Source organism: Heterocephalus glaber, unplaced genomic scaffold, assembly GCF_053883595.1.
Source record: "Heterocephalus glaber isolate CG9 unplaced genomic scaffold, H.glaber_assembly_v1.0 deba00001118, whole genome shotgun sequence".
Lineage (NCBI taxonomy): Eukaryota > Metazoa > Chordata > Mammalia > Rodentia > Bathyergidae > Heterocephalus > Heterocephalus glaber.
In genome coordinates this window covers 2,599,541-2,620,599 of record NW_028258196.1, presented here as the reverse complement: position 1 = coordinate 2,620,599, position 21,059 = coordinate 2,599,541, and the positions used below count along the sequence as shown (strand labels likewise).

At 41.9% G+C, this 21,059-nt stretch overlaps 1 protein-coding gene across 5 annotated transcripts in view; it reads left to right on the top strand.

Moving 5' to 3' along the window:
* Positions 1–7,029: 7,029 nt before the first annotated feature.
* The window catches only part of Armh4 (armadillo like helical domain containing 4), a 186,041-nt gene continuing 172,011 nt past the window's right edge, over positions 7,030–21,059 (top strand). For 3 of the 5 annotated variants that reach the window (XM_021249211.2, XM_004871096.3, XM_087210145.1), the window contains exons 1-2: positions 7,031–7,145; positions 15,725–17,039. In XM_021249211.2, the coding sequence (XP_021104870.2) occupies positions 15,782–17,039 (1,258 nt within the window). In that variant the 5' untranslated portion in view covers positions 7,031–7,145; positions 15,725–15,781. Of the gene's footprint in view, positions 7,146–7,720; positions 8,242–15,724; positions 17,040–21,059 lie in introns of those variants that run through there. The other 2 variants (XM_021249210.2, XM_004871097.4) reach the window with 2 other exon arrangements.

Genomic DNA, 21,059 nt, shown 5'->3' with positions numbered 1-21,059 from the left:
TTTTAAAAGCAGCAATGTGAAGTTTAGAAAATAAGTAGATACATGAGAAAAGAATAAAATTTAAAAGAAAAATGGAGGCTAACGGGAAAAAGTTTTTTTTTTTTAATGAACTGAACAGAATATGATCTAGGCGAAAAGTGCTTATCCACGTAAGAGTGACTGCTAAGAACAATGTCATAAAATGAACATTAGCTGGCAGTGTAAGTGCCTTAAAATGTCTTTTGCAAAGAGAGAAACAGAAGGGAAACAAAACATGTCACTGTGCCTGAAAACTACTTATAGAAAGTTCTAAAAGCAAAAGGGAAGAGAAAGGGAAGAACATCATATGGCTATTCCATTTATCTTTGCTGGGAAGCTACGGGAGACAAATTCATTTGTTATTTTGTGGCGATGCCTCACACTTCAGACCAGTCCAAAAGCAAATAATTTTCTCTGTATAAGACATGCTTTCAACACCCCGATTCTAAGGGAACTTCCCCCTACCCCTTTGGCTATTTTTGTAAACAAGTTAGGGAGGAATTGCTTTGAACTGATTTTGCGGGGAACATCTAGTTTACGCTGTAGGTCTTGAGAAAGAATAAATAAAGTAAAACATACTGCTCCGACTATTTTAAAGGATTTGTGCCTAAATAGAATTTGAGTTCTGGGTTGAGCTTGAAATAGTTTTTTTCCCCCATCTTTCTTTTTAAAATCTGAAACTCAAGATATTTCTTGTTCATGCACAATTCCTGTTTAAATGAGTATGAACTTCACCAAAAAAATCACAGATTTTGCGGTTAGAAAGGAGTTTGAAACATCAGTTGGCTTTGTTCTTTGCTTTAAGACAGCACACACATGCATACATGGGTTGACTTTTTTTCATAGGATGTAAAAATAATTCAATCCTGAGCTCAGAGGTACTTACATTGGAGTATATCTGAAGCTGGCCAAACTTCCTTTTTATGCCAATAAAACTGAGCTCAGACTTCAGAGTTGTAAAATGATGAGCATTACAAAGCCACGTATTTATTTTGGTATGAGTTTAGGCCCATAATCAGTCAACAAATAGTATTTGGACAGCTGTGGTGTCAAGGCACTGTGGTAAGTGTTATGGGAGATGTGAGACTATTTCAAACACACCCTTAATCCAAAGAGCTTAGAGTTGTTGAAGGAAAGACAGCTACATACACATGAACTAATTATGTTAAGACATTGACTTAGTTTTTATCCAATAGGACTTTTTAGTAGTACCCTGAAAAAAGAGAAAAAGCAATACCACTTTCAGATCACACAAGAAGCACACAAGGACAGTTTACATTGTGCCTTATTGGTAATGTTTATGAATATATAACCTCTTCTTAACTAGCTTTAAGCTCCCTGAGGAAGAGTTCAGTTATATACCCTTGCACACTTCACATACTTGCTGGAAAGCAAAACCTGTGTTTATTGACGAACCGTACAGCTGGGCTCAATGCTGAAATATGTGCCTAGCCCACACCCTGTGATGCACTGTTCATTGCTTAATGAAGAGGAAACACAAAGTCATCAAACACAGCTTGACCTGCAGAATTAACCAAAATTTACAGGACGAGGAATTTAGCAAGAAGTTGAATGCTGCATTGAAGGAAAGCCTTTTATTTTTTTGGCACTGATTTTCATATTATCTTTAAATCTTGGTAAACCAATGTTCAAGCTGTTGGTACACCATTATTCTGACTATGAGCTACATTGTAATAAACAGTCTCCATTGGCAGTATCTCCTTCTTTGCTTTTGCTGTCAACATGCTACAAATCAAATATACTTGTGTACTCTGAACTTGATGTTAATACTTGAATTTTATTTTTTTAAAAGTAACCTAGAAACATTTATTAGAAAGCAGATAATAAACAGTCACACAGTCTCAATAAATATATTTGGTAATTTACCTCACATTTACAGCTATTCCAATAATTTCCTTGTTGAGTTAACTAATGGCATTTCACTAGAAACTCAAAATCACTGAAATTCATTGTTAGAGGCCTACAACAGAAGGCAATATGTAACCTCTCTTGCTAATTTATTCAAATGTCTGAACTTCCTTTGTCAAGAGTGCTTCCTGGGGCTGGATCCCTGATTGTCTTTTTTTTTTTTTGGTATCAGGAATCAAACTCGGCCTTGTGCTTGCCAGGCAGGTGCTGTGCCACTGAGCTACATTCTTGACCCAGTAAATCCATTTAAAAAAAAAAATCTACCCTTAATAGAGGCAGGGAACAAGAAATGGTCTTCCTTTGCAATATAGGTAGTAGGTATGTGTATCATTATGTCAGTAATAAATATCTCATACCTGTTGTTTAAGATAAGAAATCCTAAAGTTAAGAGGCAGCAGCACAGAGCTGTAATCCCAGCTCCTAGGGTAGCTGAGATGGCTGGCTGTGAGTTCAAGGCCAGTGTGTGTAGTATAGCAAGCCTCCATCTCAAAAAACAAAACAAAACAAAGCAAAACGACAACACAGAATATCGGAAATGTACAAGATACATTTATGATTGGGCATAAAAAAAGACAAAAATGGTCATAAGACTCTGACAAAGTAAAAGGCAATTCATGGGGCTGGGGATTTAGCTCAGTGGTCCTGCTGCCAGCCTGGAAAGTGCAAGGGCCCCAGTTCAATCCCGGTACCAAAAAAAAAAAAAAAAGGCAATTCATATCTTTTCTTTAGTTATAGATGCCATTTTGAATATAGTTACTTTTGATGACCAATTCAGTTGGAATTAAAGGCTATGTTCCATGATAGACATCAGAATTTTGATAATTTTTACAAGGACATATTCATGCCTGTAAAACAAAGGATAAGATGTCTTTTATGCAAATGTTGTCAGCTTGACTTCATCTTAAAAAGTTTCATTTAATGATTGTATTATTTTCAAAATTTTGTTTCACTCTGTATCTGAGTTAGTAGGCCTTTCCTCTCTTATCTTGATATTTTTCAAGGGAACAGAAAAAAAATCATTTATTTAAACCAAATGGGAACGTCCAGGGCTTAAATAAATGTAGTGCTCTGTGATAGAGTATTACAGAGAGTAGTTTCCTTTGCTTTCTTTCCTGGGGTTTGGACCCAGAGCCTCACTCATACTAGGTAAGTACTCTAGTCCCAAATTAGAGATTTTAAAAGAGGTGAATAGAAGTTATAAAATATTCTACTTCTACAATTATAATAGGCTTTTTGGGGAAGAGCAGGGAATCAAGAAGATTCACTTGGATGCTTCCATAGTAAATGTTAACTAATAAAGATAGGCAATTTTTATGTTTAAAAGTTCATTGTTCCAAACTCTTGTTTTTAGGAAAACCATTTTATTATAGGATTAATTCTTCCTACTTGTCTTACCAATAAATTGTATACCAAGGACATAATTCAGTAGGAGATGAAAAGCCAAGTTCATTGGCACTGAACTAGTTTAAGATACAGCCTATATCAAGGGTTGTAAGGGGCTTGAATACAATGAAAACATCCATCAGAATTAATAAAATCAATCAATCAAATAGATTCTAATATCATTACCATTATTTCTATCACCATCACCATAATCATTAACTATTTAAAGATACTCAGAGTAAAGAGAGTAGACTTAATACTGTTTTACACTATAGTCTACTCTGTGAATTTTATCTTACAGAACTAACCAGGAAGTTGCCATTTGAGAATTAGCATTGGCAAGTAACTGGGCTCAGAACACTGGATGATGCTGAAAAGCTTGTGGTCATAAATTTTTTTTTTTTTGGTACCAGGGATCGAACTCGGGACTTTGTGCTTTCGAGGCAGGTGGTGGAACCACTGAGCTAAATCTCTGGTCCCATAAATGTTTAGAAAGGATAGGAAAAGAAGAAAATCAGAGGCTGGGGATTTAGCTCAGTGATTCCGCCACCTGCCTCGAAAGCGCAAAGTCCCGAGTTCGATCCCTGGTACCAAAAAAAAAAAAAAAAAGAAGAAAATCTTTCAGTGAGAATTTAACATCCAATTTACAAATGACCTTGATTCTACATAGCAGCTCCTGTGTTTCATGGCTGGGCCTCCTTGTTAGGTGCCTTGGGAGCCAAGAAGAACAAGAAGATCCAAGAAAGGCATTTCAGGGAATTAAAAAGAATTTAAAAAGAGGGAAAGGCACTGAAATACAGAAAGGGATTTGGGGAGATCCAGGTAAACAGCTTTGTAAGATTTTCCCTCATGTGCCTCTTTTATTTCATTTTATTCTATTGCTCCAAGTCCTATTGATGGTATAATTTTAACTGCAAACAAAACAGACCAAGGGGCTGGGGATTTAGCTCAGTGGTTTCACTGCCTGCTGTGTAAGCGCAAGGATCTGAGTTCGATCCCCGGTACCAAAAAACAACAACAACAACAAAAAAACCCCAGACCAAAACAAAAACACCCTCAGCAAACAATAGTGCCTTTTGGGGAAGGCCTGCCAGCTGTTTTGAAAGAATCCTTATAAAGTACCTAGGTGAAGTCAGCTCTGCTCAGGTTCTTGATCTTAGCTTTACAATACCAGCAACCCAATTTTTGTGGGCATCAGAAGTAGATCTGCTAGGAGCAGACTCCCACAGTCTAGCTCAGGCAGCACAGAACAATTCTGCAGATATTAAGACTAAGCAGACAGGAACGCTCACTTCAGTAGAGCCCCACAGGTTATGTGTGTACATGGGAAAGGAAGGTGTCAGATAATTACACATGAGAGTCAGAAGAGAAGTCATTGGCAGACTTTGAATTATTTCAACACAATTTAGTGATAATTTCACTAAGTCTGCACTGCCAAGATGTTTCTCCTCTGGGTACTGGGGATCGAACTTGGGACCTTGTGCTTTCGAGGTAGGAGGCAGAACCACAGAGCTAAATGCCCAGCCCTGTCCAGTCCTAACTCTTGAGACTGGTTATCCTGGTCTTTGCTACAATCTGACCAATTCCTTTCTGACCCAAAGGCTTTACCAATCAGGACCAAATAACAGGCTAATAGTGACAGGGAAGATGCAGAATACCCAGTTAAATTTGAATTTCAGAAAACCACACATAATTTTTACCATAAGTGTGTCTCAAATGTTGAATGGGACTTTCTTTTACTTATACTAAATAAGTACATAAATGAACAAATAAAATTTGGTATAAGTATATCCCATATAATATTTGAGTCACACTTAGGTTAAAAATTACACATGGTTTATTTGAAATTAAAATTTAATTAGGAATCATTCATTTTTATTTGCTAAATCTGGGCAGCCCCAAACTGCGTCTCTGAACTTTCATTCCTGTTACATTGATTGGTAATAGTTTTGGGTATTATAAAGCTACACACATACACAAACATTTTCTTCCTTTACTCATAAAAAACAAATAACATTCATTACCTGTGGATTTGCTGAGTTGACTTACAGAAAATAATTTTTCCTTGTCCACGATTTGTGTGTATGTCGTGGGTAAGAGTTGGTATTATTCACTGCTAGTTACCCACAGCAGCTGTTAAGATTTTTATCAACCAGAGTGGCTTAAAGTAGTACAAACCATTTAGGGTAGGATAAGGCACTAGTACAAACAAGTTCCAGTCAGATTACTTTACTTTTACTGCATAGCTGAACTAATTACATGTTGAGGAATCTTACTATGGGAGAAGAGAAGTCTTGGAGAAGATATTTTGAGCATACAGCAGATCTGAGGAGTGGTGTTCTGCAGCCGGGACTTGAGTATCTCTATGGTGAAGACTAAAATGTTAGCAAGGGGTCCACAAGAGAGACAGGAAGATGGCAAGGAAAAGATACATTTCAATGCTGTGGGTAGGGCTGGCCCTCGACGCCAGGGGGCTGGACTCCCTTCTTCCTGCCCATTCCTATTCTGCTTGCCCTTCTTTCTCAGCATCACCTTGTTTTTATTAGCAGTACGGTTTACCTGTGTAGACCCAATTTTGTGGGGACCTCATCATACTATAGCATATTGTATTTACGTGAAGATGTGGCTTGATTTTCTAACTACTGACTTGAAATGTTAAAACATAACTTGGTGAGGCTGGGTATGGCTGATCCACGCGGTGGGTATCGAATACAGCAGAAGACCTGGTCTGTTGCAATGTATGACATATCACATCGAATACACATAAAACAGATTTTATGAATTCAGTTTAATTCAATCACATTCCATTTAACAACTATTTGTTAATTACCTTTCCGGAAACACGAAGCTAATGCATTCTAAAGGTGGAAGGGATGAGATAACGTGGAGACCTATGTGTAGTTAAGCGTGGGAGCCAACGATGAACGAGAGCATTGCTCTCACTTCAGGATGCTTACAAGGAACTCCACAAACCGAACTAAGCAGCCGTCAGAAAGAGGGAGTTATCAGGACTGCAGCGTAGAGTGCTGCGGAGGTTGTTGTGGAATGGGCCTTGAGATTCCGGCCACCTCTGCCTTCATTATTAGGAGCAGCAGAAAAAGGAAACGGTCCTTGAGGGACTCAAGACTGCAGATCATGGACGCCCAGGGGAGCCGCACCGGCCATAAGATCGTGAACGAACTACACAGCCCTTAGCCCCAACTTTCCCCCTTGTAAATGGGGATCAGAGCTTCTACTCTTCAGGGTTACTGTGCAGATTACGCAGTCCTGAATAAAGCGCTCAGCCTTGTGCCTGGCAGGAGTAGAGGCTCAACCAGTCGCAGTATTGTCAGTGTTTATTTTCAACTTCTCTGAGTGACTGAGAGGATCATTTTGCTGAGAGTCACTCTAAGGATCTACGTGGACGCACGGCCAAGCCGCCCACCTTTCCACGAGGAGCGCCCTGCAGCCTGGACCTGAGACATCTGGGCGCTGTGACCAGGGTGCGCAGGGGCCTCCTGCCGGCGACGGAGGGGCGCCAGGACGCAGAGGGCCAGCAGGGCAGGCGTCTCCGGAGGGCCCTGGGACGACGGTACCCGCGGGGCCGCCCCGCCGGGGAGGAGGCGGGAAGGGGGGACGCGTGTCGCCGCCCGCAGGGCCGGGGCGGGCACACCTCCCCGCCGGCCAATCCCCAGGCGCGGTCGCGGCCTCCTCCAGCTCAGGGCGACGCGCTTCCCCGGCGTCCGGGACGCGGCGGGGTCGGCCGGGCAGGGCTGCGCGGGATGCGGAGCGCGGCCGCCGCGGTCCCCGGCGCGCTGCTCGGCTAAGGGCTCCAGGTGAGGTGAGGTGGGGCGCGGCTGGGATGGGAACGCGCGGGCGGAGCGAGCGGAGCCTGGGCGCGGGGAGCGGGGCCACCCGTAGCCCCCGCGTGCGCCTCGCCAGGCTGGGGCGGGCGCTCGGGGCGCGGGGCGCAGGGCGCGGCACCAGGCTCGGAGGACGCCGGGCACCGCCGGCCCAGGCCAGCCCAGCCCAGCCCAGCCCAGCCCAACCTGGGCTCTGCGCGGCGAGCGGGCCTTTGTGCTGGCGGGGCTGATGGGCTGGCCGCTTTTGTGTGGGCTTTCTCTCTTTCCCGCCCCTCCCAGTCCTGCCGCGGTGGGAGAGAAGTTCCCGAGACTGCGGTGTTCTCCTGACTCCATCGACCCAGAGCCCAGGTCGAGGGTGGCGGGCTGCAGTGGCACCGGAGCGCGTCCGCTACTTTGCAGGACACAGACAGTTGCGTGTTTACCGTGGGGTTGCCGCGGAGCCTCCATCCCCCCCCCCCGGCCCCACGCGGTTGGAGGGAGCCAGGTGGAAAGGTCACTGGGTTAGCTAGAGGGCCTTCGGCGGGACTCGGAGGACCCGGGCTGTCCCGGGGGCTCGGGGCGGCTCCAGCGTTTCGTGCGCGTCCGGGTCGTTGTCGGAACTGACCTGTGCGGGTTCTGAACGTGTGGCGCCCTGGCGAGGGAGGGGACAACAAGACCCAAGACCCTGAAGAGTTTAGGGCTCTTCAGAATGAGAAATCCTTTTCCAAGCCCACCCAAGGATCTGCCGGAATCTTGGTACCTAATCAGTGCAGAAATGATGTGCAAGAGAGCAGACAAAGCTGCTTCAAAATGCTTGCCTTTTGTCTTTGGAAGTTTTAGTTTGAAACTTAAGGGGGAGTGAGAGGTGGTTCCCAAAACCATCCGCAGAGCTGCAAGGGTCTTTTATCTGAGGAACAAAATGTGTGGTCAGGATTTGGCCCCCCTCCTCTCCCTTTGTGTGTTTCTTTGATCACAAGCTGTGCTGTTGGGCTCCCAGGAGCCCCTTCCGCCGAACATCTTCAGTCACCGGCTGATTCTGCACACTTGGCAGCAAAGCCACCCTCGCCTCTCCTGACAGATCCAAAACCGGGTGAGGTTTCACAGAATTAGAATGTTGCTTTTGTTCACCTAGTAGAGATTTAAGGGTAGTCTGACTTGTTCTTATGAATAAAGTGGAACTCCTGGTGTTTGACAGTAAGGGACCAAGCACTTAGGCACCAGACTTGGTATTGATTGCCTTTATTCAGGAAACTCCCAAGGCTCACCAAGTCCAGGGTAGCTACTGGCAACAGAGCCAATTAGAGAGCTGTGGGTTTATCTTTGTTTTCATGGGAGGCTTCTTACCGTATATTCCTGATGTTTCCTGCTTGCGATATCACAGTTTGGTTTTACAGAGACGTTTTGATACTAAATATAAACACAAGATCAAAATGAAGAAGATGGGCTTACTATGGAAAAAATTTCACTCTTTGACTAAAGGTGCACGTCACTCTTTATTCAGTAAATGTTGGCCTGAGAAGTTGTGTATGGCATTGTATTTCTGTTAATTGAATTTTATCTATTCTCATATAGGGAAGCTGGTTGTTCAGAGAGACTCTGGGATTAATCTCTGCAAGATTAAAAACTCATTCTGTAATTAAAATGTGTGCATCTATCCTGTTTTTCCATATTGCATTTTCTTGGTGATTATAAGAAAAGTGTATGAATCTAGTTTTAGCTTCCCTATACATGCCACCTAGTGCTTAACAGTTCTCACTAAGCAAATGAGGTTTGTGAGCCCAGAGGGCAAAAATGAAGTGTCAGAATGAGTCACTGAGAAGAGCTGGCTGGTGGACAGACAGCTTGTGATCCAGACTGAGCAGGACAGGAGTCTGCTGCAGGCAGCAAAGACTCTCAGGTCCCACCATCTCTGTGGAAGCTGGAAGCTGGGAAGGCAAGCTCCGAGGGCATCTCGAGGGGAAATGGGTACTCTATTTGTAACCAATGTGATGAGTGCCTCCCATTATGTACATTTTTGACTTGCTTTCATGTCTGCTATTTTTGTCTTTCCTCCACCCTTTGAAGGAAAAGGAATGAATATTATTCGCGTTAGTATTTAGTATGAGCACTGTTATTGCTACTTTGTCACAAAGAAACTGAGCTTTGCCAATGGTTGAGCTGAAACTTGAAGTCTGTTTTTATTTTTTTATTTTTGGTACCGGGGATTGAACTCCTGTCCTTCCGCTGTGAGGCAGGTGGCTGAACCACTGAGCTAAATCCTCAGCCCCTTGAAGTCTGTTTTTAAATCTTCAAGTCTGCCTTTTTTTTGCCAGGGATAGGATGATATGCTTGGGGTGATAAACACAGGTACCTTCATTTGTTTGCATCATTAAGTTGTTCAGACTAAAGCTTGTGGGTGCAGTATGTGGCCTGCAGGGAGAGGGAAGCACTTTGCTGGTAGTTTCTGGGGTAACCATCTCGACCCCAACCTACTTACCCTCATCCCCTCAGGACTGCTTTCCTCCTGGGGGACCACACTTTTTGTGTGTGTGGTTACTCCATTCTCCCTCCTTCCATTGTGATGGAACATACTGCTGAAAAGATCATCTGTCATCCCTGCCATTTAATGTATAGTGAAGGATGGCTTCAGCCCAGATCTAAGAGCCAGTGCAACAGACCAGTGACAGTTGTCAGTGGCACAGTGAATCAGGAGTGTGGTACTTGAATGCCATGTCCTACAGCTGGGCTAATAAGGTCAGAGTCTTGATAAGCTCAGCTTTGCCCAAATGGAATAGTATTGGCAATGAGAGCCTCAAGGATTAAAAAAAGACAAAATAAGACAATGACAAATGGATCATTGAGGAGCAAGAAAAGCACAAGATGGAAAGATTTTTAAGACACCAGCCAGGAAGGAGCAGAGTGTCCTTTTTCCTTATCGATTAAAGGATCACTAATTGTATTTTATTTTATTTATTTATTTTTTTACTAATTGGATTTAAAAAGGTGAGGTGGTAATTGGGAAGCAAGTTGACCCAAAGCTCCAAGACTTATTGCTTGTAACTTAATCTGTGTGTTTGTGTATGTGTGTGTGAAATAAACTTGGAAACCTAAAATATAACAGAAATAAGAATACACAAGTTACTGCTATTATTGAAATGACACATTGAATAAGTAGCCAAAATTGCCCAGGTGCTGAACAAAATATACAGTTAGATAAAGATAGATCATGAAATGTCCCTGATATCTTCCAATGCAAAACAGAAACTCTGAGCATTATTTTCCTCATTATTAAGTGATCATTTATATTCATTTTATGCCAGCAATTATTTATTGAATACTTCTGTCTACCTATCATTATTAGGGTTAGGGTGAATAAAGGAAGCGTAAGACCCAGTGTTTATGTGGAAGAAACCTAATCTTACTGAAATGATGAGACTTAACAGACATGATGATTTCTGTGAGAGGAGATAGGGCAAAGATGGGATGAGAATGTGCCAGTTGTTTTTTATGACAGCTGTTACTGGGGGCCTGGGTTTGGATAACTGGGGCAGGGAAGAAGAGTGGGTGTTGGAGCTGCTGTGGTGCTATGGCAACATTTCAGAGCTTAAAATGAGTGTGTTACATAAGAGGGCAGTGGACTTGACTGGGGTGGTGTTTGTACTCTGCTCTGATAGCATGGGGCTTGCATTACAGATCTGGAATTTTCCAGTTGTATGTTTGGAGGCATGCATGATGATGTGTTTTGGGAAGGCAGAGAGCTGTGATGGCAAAGGCAGTGCGTTTGCTTTTCGGGACCCAAATTCCTGACTTAAACACTTTAAAGGAGAGAAGGTTTATTTTTGGCTCATGGTTTCAGAACACTCAGTCCATGATCCAAGGCAGAAACATCATGGTGGAAGGGCGTGGTAGAGCAAAGCTGCCCACTTCAGCTAGGAAGCAGAGAAAGCAGGGAGGAGCCAGGGAGGAAGGGAGACTCTAGGGACAGGATATACCCTTCAGAGGCATGCCCCCAGTGACCTACTTCCTCTGCCTTTCCCCCACATAGTTGATTCAGCTGTGAATTTACCAGTGGATTAATCCATCATGAGGATACCACTCCCACAATCTTACCACCTTTCCAAAAGCTATGTCTTTGAATATAAGAGGGCACATTTTTTTGCTCCAAATTATAATAGGCAGAGACCTTGAAGTCTGACAAGATCCAGAAGATCGAAACCAGATGCTATCACTTAGGCAAGGTAATTATCCTTTGTAAGCCTGGGGACAGTGGTAGTATCTACCACATTAGGTTATTGTGAAGATTAAATAAGATAATTTCCAGAAGGCAATTACAACATGTGGCACAAAGCATCTCCCAAATGGTAGCCAACTTTGATTGATTTTTGTCATTGTTACTCTTAAGAATAAACTGGATTGTATCAAATGGATTAGAGAGGTGAGAGTCTGTAGAAGGGTGACCAATTAAGAGGCATTTAAAATAATGATAATCCAGTGAGTTGGCTCAAAGGCACAGTTCTAGGAGAGAGTATAAGGGAAGAGTTTATATAAGTTGTGAATCAAGAATGTAAAAGAGAAGAGTTCAAGTTGACACCTCAGTTGAGATGAAGAAGATGGTTGTGTTTGAGGTGGCCACCAAGTAGATGTTGGGCTTTAAAAGATAAAGAAAGACCTGGAATTTGAAGGCTGTCTACCAGTTTATCTGAGTTGCAGATGTGTTCCCTGCTGCCATTCCCTCAGGCTGTCTTTTCTCCCCCTTTTAAGGCTCAGGTGTTGCTTTGAATAGTGGGAAGAAAGAGCATATGACTTCAGTACACAGACTAGAAAAGGCTCGCAGTTCATCCCCGCTGTCTTTTGAGTAGACAGTGACAATCTGAGATTAGCTGTCTTTCTTTCCCCACCCACACCATCTATTTACAGTAATTGTGTGTATCAGGAGAAAGGAAAGTATCAGGCAGATTTTTCACCAGTTTCTACTCTTAGGGCAATGCTCATGTTCTCTCTACATTGTGCATGAAACTCAGTTTACCTTGGAAATAGCTTTGTCGTGATGAAAATGTTTCAACATACTGGTTTCCCTTTTGTGTCTTCATTTTGGTAGCACGTTGAAATAGCAGTATTCATTTTAATTGGAAAAGTATTGACCAAGTGTTTAGAACAGCCTTAAGTCTAAGGCTGTTTTTTTTTCTTTTTGTATTGTCTTTCATTTGTCTTTGAAACTTGAATATTCCCAGACTTGACAAAGATGCAGATTCTGGGCTGTGTCTATTTAAGATTGTCAAAGATAATACTTGACAAGACAGCTTATGTACTCGCTGGTGGTGGAAAAGTAGTAAATTGTTCAGAGGACTGGCAAGCCATTAGGGCCCCTTGATAGCAAATGATAGCCCAAGTGCTGCTGATTTGCTCTGAAAGGGACACTTTTTAAGCTGTTTGAAGCTAATATCCACTATCAGTTAAGAATTGGGTTACAGTTCATGTGAATCAATTTGCACTGACAGATCAAATGAAAAGACAGCATCTAAAGGCACAGGCTAAGGGAAAAGTAAGAGAAGAGTTCTTTTTGTGTTTTTATTAAATATTTGTATGACTGAGTTAATTTAATAGAAGACACAGAATTCTAATGGGCAATGAAATCTTCCTTCCACTTCTACCAGTAAAGCAGACCATAGACGTTTATCTGTTTGTTCAGTAAGTATTTACTAAGCATTTCTTCTAAACTGGGTGTGTGGCCTCATAGGAGATATTGTGTTGAGGAAAAGAGGAAAGGGCTATGATCTTCAAAATATTATTGCAGGTGGTAATTTAGTGTTAGGAATATTGTAATTGAATTGACAATGGTCATTCTTTTCTTAATTTTCTAATGTCATGCAACTCCCATTATGGGACACCAAACTCCTAAGGTGGCTGTGTGAACTTGCGCTGGGTTTTGAAAGATCAAGAAAGACCTGGAACTTGAAGGTCATCTGCCAATTTATCTGTGTAGCAGATGTGTTCCCTGCTGCCATTCCTACAGGCTGTCTTTTTTCCTTTCAAAGTTCAGGCTTTGCTTTGAATAGTGGGGAGAAGGCGCATATGGCTTCAATACACAGACTAGAAAAGGCTCGACTTCACCCCACTTTTTCTGCTGTAATTGGATTTAGAAAGCAGGTGGCCGACATTGAATCACAGAAGGAAGGTCTTTTAGAGCACAACTGAATCCCTTTCACACCAAAGTTCTAAAACTCAAGGTGTGGATAAAAGTAAGACCTTGAAGGAAAATTATTTTTTGGAAAGGCGATTGGCTTTGTGTTAAATTTTTATTCTTTGTTCCCCTTCTCCTCAATCTCATTTGTTCATAAAATTCTTCTGGAGCATTTGCTCTGTCATGTGGGTGCCTCACCTATCTGATGGCAAAATTATGATTCTAGAGGAATATATATATATATATATATATTTTTTTTTTTTGGTACCGGCGATTGAACTCAGGTCCTTGTGCTTGCGCAGCGAAACCACTGAGCTAAATCCCCGTCCCTGTATTTTTGTTTTATGTCAGAGAGGTGAGGTATGAACAGAATTATGGAGGCAGAGGAGATTTCAAAGGTTATTTTGTTTTACTCCTCATTTTGCCAAAGGAGAAACTAAAACCAGTTGCTTGGTATCAGAACAAATTTTAATACCAAGAAAGTTAAAATTCAGAAATTGTCTTTCCAATGGCAGTCTCTGAACCTCTAAATTCTGTCACCGTTTACGAAGACTTTCATTTTCCACAGTTTTAGCCAAAAGCATGTGGTCATGTAGACCAAGTTTTTAGTCCATACTTTTTATTTTCTGGGATGTTTAGTTAGGTTTAGTGAGTATCTGTTTAGGAACAAACAGCTCTCTGAACAGATCCAAAATGACCCAGACAGTCAGTCTGTAGCTTTTATGCCTCTTCAAATATATAAATAGTTTCATTGTTCAGTTTCCCACTGTCTATGAACACTCCTGCTTCACAGCTCTCACAGGTTTTTGTTTTAAGGAAGGGAAACAAGCAGCAGGCCTGATATTGTCCAGTCATCTGTCCTGGCCACGGACAGAGGTGCTTTCTGGCTCATCTGAATTACAGCAGTGTCCGTGATGCTGACATGCACCAGCACATGCTATTTCTTCTTTCTCGATTATTTTCCCCCCTATTTTCTCCTTTTAAAATGAGGCTAGAGCTACCTGGGTTTAATTTAACAGGGATTTCAAACCCCGATTTGGCATATGGGGGATGTGTCCTTCCCTTTACCTCTAGTTCATTTTCTCTTTCCTGTTTACTTTGTGACCCTTGATGTGCTGATCCTTCTCTGCACATGGCATCCTGACAACTCTCAGCACCTATGTTCCTGTACTTCCTTAAAGCACTGTGGGTTCAGGATTTTTGTGTAACAAGTTATCCCCTAACTTAGTGGTTTAACATGACAATAAATGTGTATTCTTTCATACGGCTTCTGTGCACCGGGAACTTGGGAGTAGCTTAGCTGGGTGATTTTGGCTTCAAATTGCTCAAGAAGATAGGATAGGGGCTAGAAGGTCTGCTTCCAGACAGCTTGCTCTCCTGGTGCTATCTGTGGTTTGCAGGAGGCCTCAGCTCCAAACGCACGGGTTCCTTTGTTCTCAGGCAGGAAATCCAGACTTCATTTGGTCTCCAGTCATATAGATCATGCCCATAGGGTTTAGCCATTTTATGTTTGAAAGGACCTTTAAAACAAAACTCGATTAATGTGTGGATGTTCTGAAATCCCTAAGGGGAGAAGGCCCCATGGAAATGGAATTTCTATATTTCACCTGCACACCATGTGTTTAATCTGGAGGGTTTAATGATTAGCCATGAAAGAAAGAAAAAGTATAACTTTTGTAAAGACAAGGTTTTTGTTTTAGAATTTTAATTTTCTAGAAAACTCCCAGCATCTCTGAGATTTATTTTTGTGGGTGTGGTGGTGCTTCAGACTGCAAAGTGAGAAATTTCTGAGGTGGGGAGGCTCACTGGGGACTCTTAAGGAGCACTGATTCCATTAATCAGGACTCTGTCTTCATGGCCTTATCGCTTCCCCCAGGGCCCATCTCCTAACACCATCACTCTGATGATTAGATTTCAACATATGGATTTGGGGGACATGAACTTTCATACCATGGCAACACTTAAAAAATTCTTTGAATGAACGTGTAACATTTATTTTCTATATCCTGGATATACTGCTATTTTCTACAAGTTCTTGACTATGATGAATAGAGGAATAATAGAGGAATTTGGGATTCTAATAGAGGATTAATAGAGATTAATTGAGGAGTTTGGAGAAGATATTGCAAATGTAACTTCAAGGGTAATTTATTTCAAGTAGGTATTTGAGAAACAATGAACCTATTGAACTATGTGTACCTTTTTCTAGGGAGCTTAAGTTAAATCAGCTGCAAAATTCAGCAGGGAAAAATGAACTGGGTTATCCATGTCTCAAGGGTACAAAGAAATAGAACAGCCCTTTCCTACCTACATTCTCTGCGAAGTCAAGGAGATTGTTTTTCTTATAGTTCCATTTAAAGCAACTTATAAGCTGTATGTATATGACAGCTTGATGTGCTTTATTTTTCTGCAGGACTCAGTTGCTGGAATTGTCAGCTCTGCCAATTTCTATGCACATTTCTCTTCCACTATGAGCAGATCAATTGTCTTGCACCTTTGTCTGGCTTTTGGTAGCTTTTTTTTTCTTAACTTTGCCATACAATGTCTGGCCTTCCCCAAAAAAGAACAAGAGCAGCCTGAGAGGATCAGCACAGATGACCTGGAAAATAGCTCTGTGACTCCAAAGCCAACTCCTCAACTGGTGTCCTCCGAAGATGCAAGACCAGCCTCAGCAGAACCATCAGCAATGTCATTAAATGAAATCCTCTTGGATAACAAAGAAACCCATCCTGGAGGAGCTGGGCTCTTGCAGTCTAGCAGTGCTGGTCTTTATATGGCATCTGAGCCAGCGGTCCCGACAGGTGAGGACATGCCTGGTTCCAGCCAGCCAGGGGGCCTGTCTGCTGAGAGCAAGCCTTCAGAGCCCACGCTAACCATCGCCCTCCCTGCAGCTGCTTCTCTGAGTACTGATGGGGAAGAGGAGCCCTGGAGCAGTACCAGCAGTCAGCCCACTGTGGAAGGGACCACAGAAACAACACAAAGTTTTCTGACATATGTGGTCAATCAGCTGTTCGCAACTGAAAATCAGGAAGAAGTTAGTTTGGGACATACACCTTCATCCTATATGAACACCGAAGAAATGATAACCACCAGTCCAAGGATGGAGCAACTCGAAGCAGCCACAGAGCAGAGGACAACTTCTTTTCCTGGTGCTGAGTCCACAACAGACACTGTACCCGGAAGCCTCCTGCCTAATGGGGAGAAGCCCTCCCAGATGACAGCTGATGATACCCAGGCCACTGGCACCAAGCACTTATTGGTGGCAACTTCTGCGTATACCCTGGGTTTTGAGCCGGAAACCTACAGCTTGCTGGAAGCCCCAGAAATCACAGTGAGTGTCAGCTCAGCTGTTCCAGCCACCTCTGTCTTAAGTGAGGAATGGGATGACACCAAACCAGGGGGTGGAAACCAGATAAGGACCCCACAGCCTGAAGGCAATCCAGCGGCAGCGGAGGTAGCTCTGGGGCTGCCAGAAGGAGAAGCACATGTGGGCACAGCCCTGGAAATGTCACAGGGGGACGAGGGATTACCTGCCTCCGCTCGCCTCAGTTCCTTTGCTCCCACGAGCCTGTTGGAAGGTACAGAGTTTTCCATGAGCCTATTCCGAGGTGTAGGAGGTGTCACGGATTCCACCAAGGGAGACAGCACAGCGTTCCTCTCAGAGACGACCGAGTCTGGGTCAGAATCTCAGTCAGAGGCGTATCAACTGCTGGGACAGGCACTGAAAGGTAAAGGAAAGGGGAAAAGGAAAGGAAGAAAAATAAGCCTTGTTTAATTTGCAATCTTTTGGTTTTATTTTTTAAAGGCAATTTAGAAATGGGTTGTTAAAGTTTTAATGAAAAGCAAAAGTGTTCAAGTAAATCATGTTTTTTTTTTTGTATTAAATTCTTTTATTGGTACATTGTAGGTATACAACACAATTACATTTCTCATTGGGAATTGTACCTTTACATAATGCATCTTGGTTCTTATTTTTTCCCCATTCCTAGCCCTCCCTTCATGCCCTCCACCCTTCCCTATTTACAAAGACTTTATTTCCATTTTTTCCATTTCTCAGCATTTTTCCTTTCCCTTACTTCCTTTCCCCTGCCCCTCCCTCTACCCCTACCCCTTTGGACCTTTTCTTCCTATTTTGCATTATCAATTATTCATTCTAATCATTGGTACATTTTAGGTGTACAATATAATGACATTCATCATTGGACATTTGCACCTTTACATAATCTCTCTTGGTTCTTATTTTCACCCTTGCCCAGCCCTCCCTTCAACCCCTCCATTCCTCCCTATTTACAGAGATTTTGTTCCTATTTTCCCATTTTCTCATATTAATCCCATTCCCTTCTATCCTTTTCCCTAGCCCTTCCACTTCCTTCCCCTTTGCTCCTTTTCTTCCTATTTCACATGACCTATTATACATTTAGTCCTTATTTACACTTTCAGTTTCTCACACCAGAGAAACTATTCGGTATTTATTCAACCTCAAAGAACTAGGACTGGAAGTCCCATTTGACCCTGCTATTCCACTGCTGGGGATCTTCCCCAAAGAATTAAAAGAATCATACCACAGTGGTATATGTGCGCCCATGTTCATAGCAGCACAGTTTGTAATAGCTAAAAGTTGGAAACAGCCCAAATGCCCATCAACTGGAGACTGAATAAAGAAAATGTGTTTCTTTTTATAAAATGGAGTACCACTCAGTCATAAAAAATGAGAAATTAGAGACATTTATAGCTAAGTGGATGCACATTCAGGCGATACTCTTAAGTGAAATAAATAGGACATAAATCATGTATTTTATGTAAAACTTATACCCACGTGTAACCCCTGCTTATAGGCCAGCACCCCTTCCTTACCCCATGGGACATTTACCAGTGCTTGGAGACATTTTGGTTGTTACAGTTGAGGGTGGCTACTGGTGTCTAGTGGGTAGAGGGTCAGGGATGGCGCCTAGCATCCTGCAATACATACAGCAGCCCCAGCACAAAGTCATTTGAGCCAGTGTATCAACAGCATTGAGGCTGAGAAACCCTGATATAGATGAATATTTCCACTTCACTGTGAAAACGTATAACTCTACAGGAAAATATGAAAGAATTAGCTATATATTTACATAGTATCATAAACAGTATAGGTTATATGTTTGTATATTGTTGTAAAATATACTCACATCTCTAATATTTCTTACCCAAAAGCTTTAGGCAGATACTTATCCAATAGTATTAACCACATGAGTTCTCTGACTTTACCCAAAAATAAATCATCTGGAGATAAGGAGGAAGAAAGATGAGTCATCTGCTGGCTTGGCTTTGTATTTTTCACTTTTTCTTGACCTTTCATCTGTGGATATTATAACCTGACGTGCCTTGTATTTCTTGTGCTGCATAATGTTTTTCTTTTATTACGTGTAGTTTGTCAGATGACAGCATTGAGAAGGAAAATCTTAGTATAAAGTGTGTATCTCATTTCACATTGTTTTGGAACAATTAAAAGATATTATTCCAGCCAAGTGGCCCAATTAATGGAAATAAGAAATTTGAAATATTTTATAAAGTGTTGTTGGGATTCACTTAAGATGATAAAAGATTACTTGGTAAATGAGAAAAGGATGAGTGAGTTTTGCATGTCTAATTCATTTGTAAAGACCGAAAGACCAGGTGTACCCTAAGTTTTCAAAGAGGCTTCCAGAAATGTTTTGTGAGTTGGTTTTTAAGTGACATTAAGAGAGTTGAGTCTATGTGAGTGTGAAAATATTAGATATGACTGAACAAGAAGTTGATTTCAGTTGTCTTGGCACTTAGAAAATATTTCTGGGGGATTAAATCCTATAGTCCCAGATTATACACTGTACCCTTGAATTCATGATTCGTAGATTCCAGACTTGTGTTAGCTTCTGTAGATACAAGCTAAAAAGTAAACTGGACTTGATGATTATTGTGACTATTGAATATGCTCCTTAGTCACAATCATCTCATTTAACGACAGTCATTTAGCAGGTGACTTTTTATTCCCAGCAAATAGCACAATACCTGGCATGTATTAGATGTTCAGTGAATATGAGTCCAGCGGATGGGTAAATGTAGAGAACCACTCAGACTAGGATCATCCCAATGGAGTACCCACCTTGTCCAAGTTAATCTGCCTCTCTATGTTTGTTGTAGAGAGAGGAATAGACAAGTCATTGCCTTCGTTTTAGTTTTCTTGGTCCCCTATAGTGGGCGTCCAGAACAGGGCTAAAGAGCGAGGGCCTCTGCAGGGGTGGAGTATCATGTGCTCCTGAATTCAAAGTGGTCCCATATCTAGTTATGCCCAAGCTCCGCCCCTCCTGACAGGCAATCTCAGAAGAGCAGGAACCCCACTGTGAGCTTTCCAGGTGGGGTGTAGGTCGTGTGCTTCTTATGAGAAACTAATGTAACAATAATAGAAATAAGATGCACAATACAGGTAATGCGCCAGGGATTTAGCGCAGTGGTTCTGCCGCCTGCCTCACAAGTGCAAGGTCCCAAGTTCGATCCCCAGTACGAGAAAAAAAAAAAAAATCAGGACAATACAGGTAATGCACTTGAAGGATCGTGAGCACCCCACCCCAGCCCATCGCCTGTGGAAAAATTGTCTTCCACAAAACTGGTCCCTGGTGCCACTAAGGCTGGGGACTGCTACCATTGAATTCAGAGGAATGTAGAAGATTGCAGTTTATGACAATGGGAGTTATGGAATAGCCAAAAACAAAAAACAAAAACACCAAGCAAACAAGCAAAATCTTCTACCATTTCTTGATGATTGTAAATATTTTTTGCCTTTTTTTTTTAGAGACAGGGTCTCACTATGTAGTTCAAGCTGACCTTGAAATCACTGTGTAATCCAGACTGGCCTTGAACCCATGGTGGCCCTCCTCCCTCAGCCTCCTGAGTGCTGGGATTACAGGTGTGCATCATCACATCTAGCTCGATAAGTATTTTTTGAAGGAAATAACTGAAATATCAATCATTTTAGGGTCCAAGAATCACTGAGGATGTTATCTTTTTGAGGGTATGCAATGGTTTTTTGGTATTTTGTCTATTTTTAACAGATGAAAATCCTGAGATTATAGTCTGTCCTCTGATTCAGCGAGTTCATTATTTCAACTAAGGTTTGAAAAATAGTCTATCATGAGTATTACATTCTTCTTTCTCTACAGAAAGTAGGAAGAGTGAGAGATATTGGGAAATTCTGAATGTTATTTAAAAAATTTGCGTGAATATTTCTAGTTCTCACTCTTTACAAAGTTGTCACTTGTTCCAAGTGCTATGCATTTTTTGACATTTTTTGCTGTCTCATGAAACTATGAACGTAGATTGTATATGGCTTTTTACATATTTGTGCTCAAAAGTGTTCATCATATTTTTATCAGTGACAATATGAAGAATGCACACGCTACATAAAGTGACACAGCTGTGTGTGAGTCTTCTTGTGGAGCAGACCATTGTCCCAGTGCTGGGGACACAAAAGGGCAATGGTCCTGGTTCTCAGGACATTTCCAGTCTTACTGGAGAAGGAAAAAATAAAGAATCAACTTAAATATTGGTAAAAAGAACAAACTGGAAGCTCAGGTAAAGCACTTTACCCTAGTTCATTTTGTCCTGTAACTAACCAGGTGTAATTGATCTACCAAATGTAAAAAGCCCTCAATTCAGAAGAAACAAAACAAAACAAAACAGTGTAGACTGGTTGGGTTCCAAGAAAAGGAACTGCTTTTACTGAAACAAACACA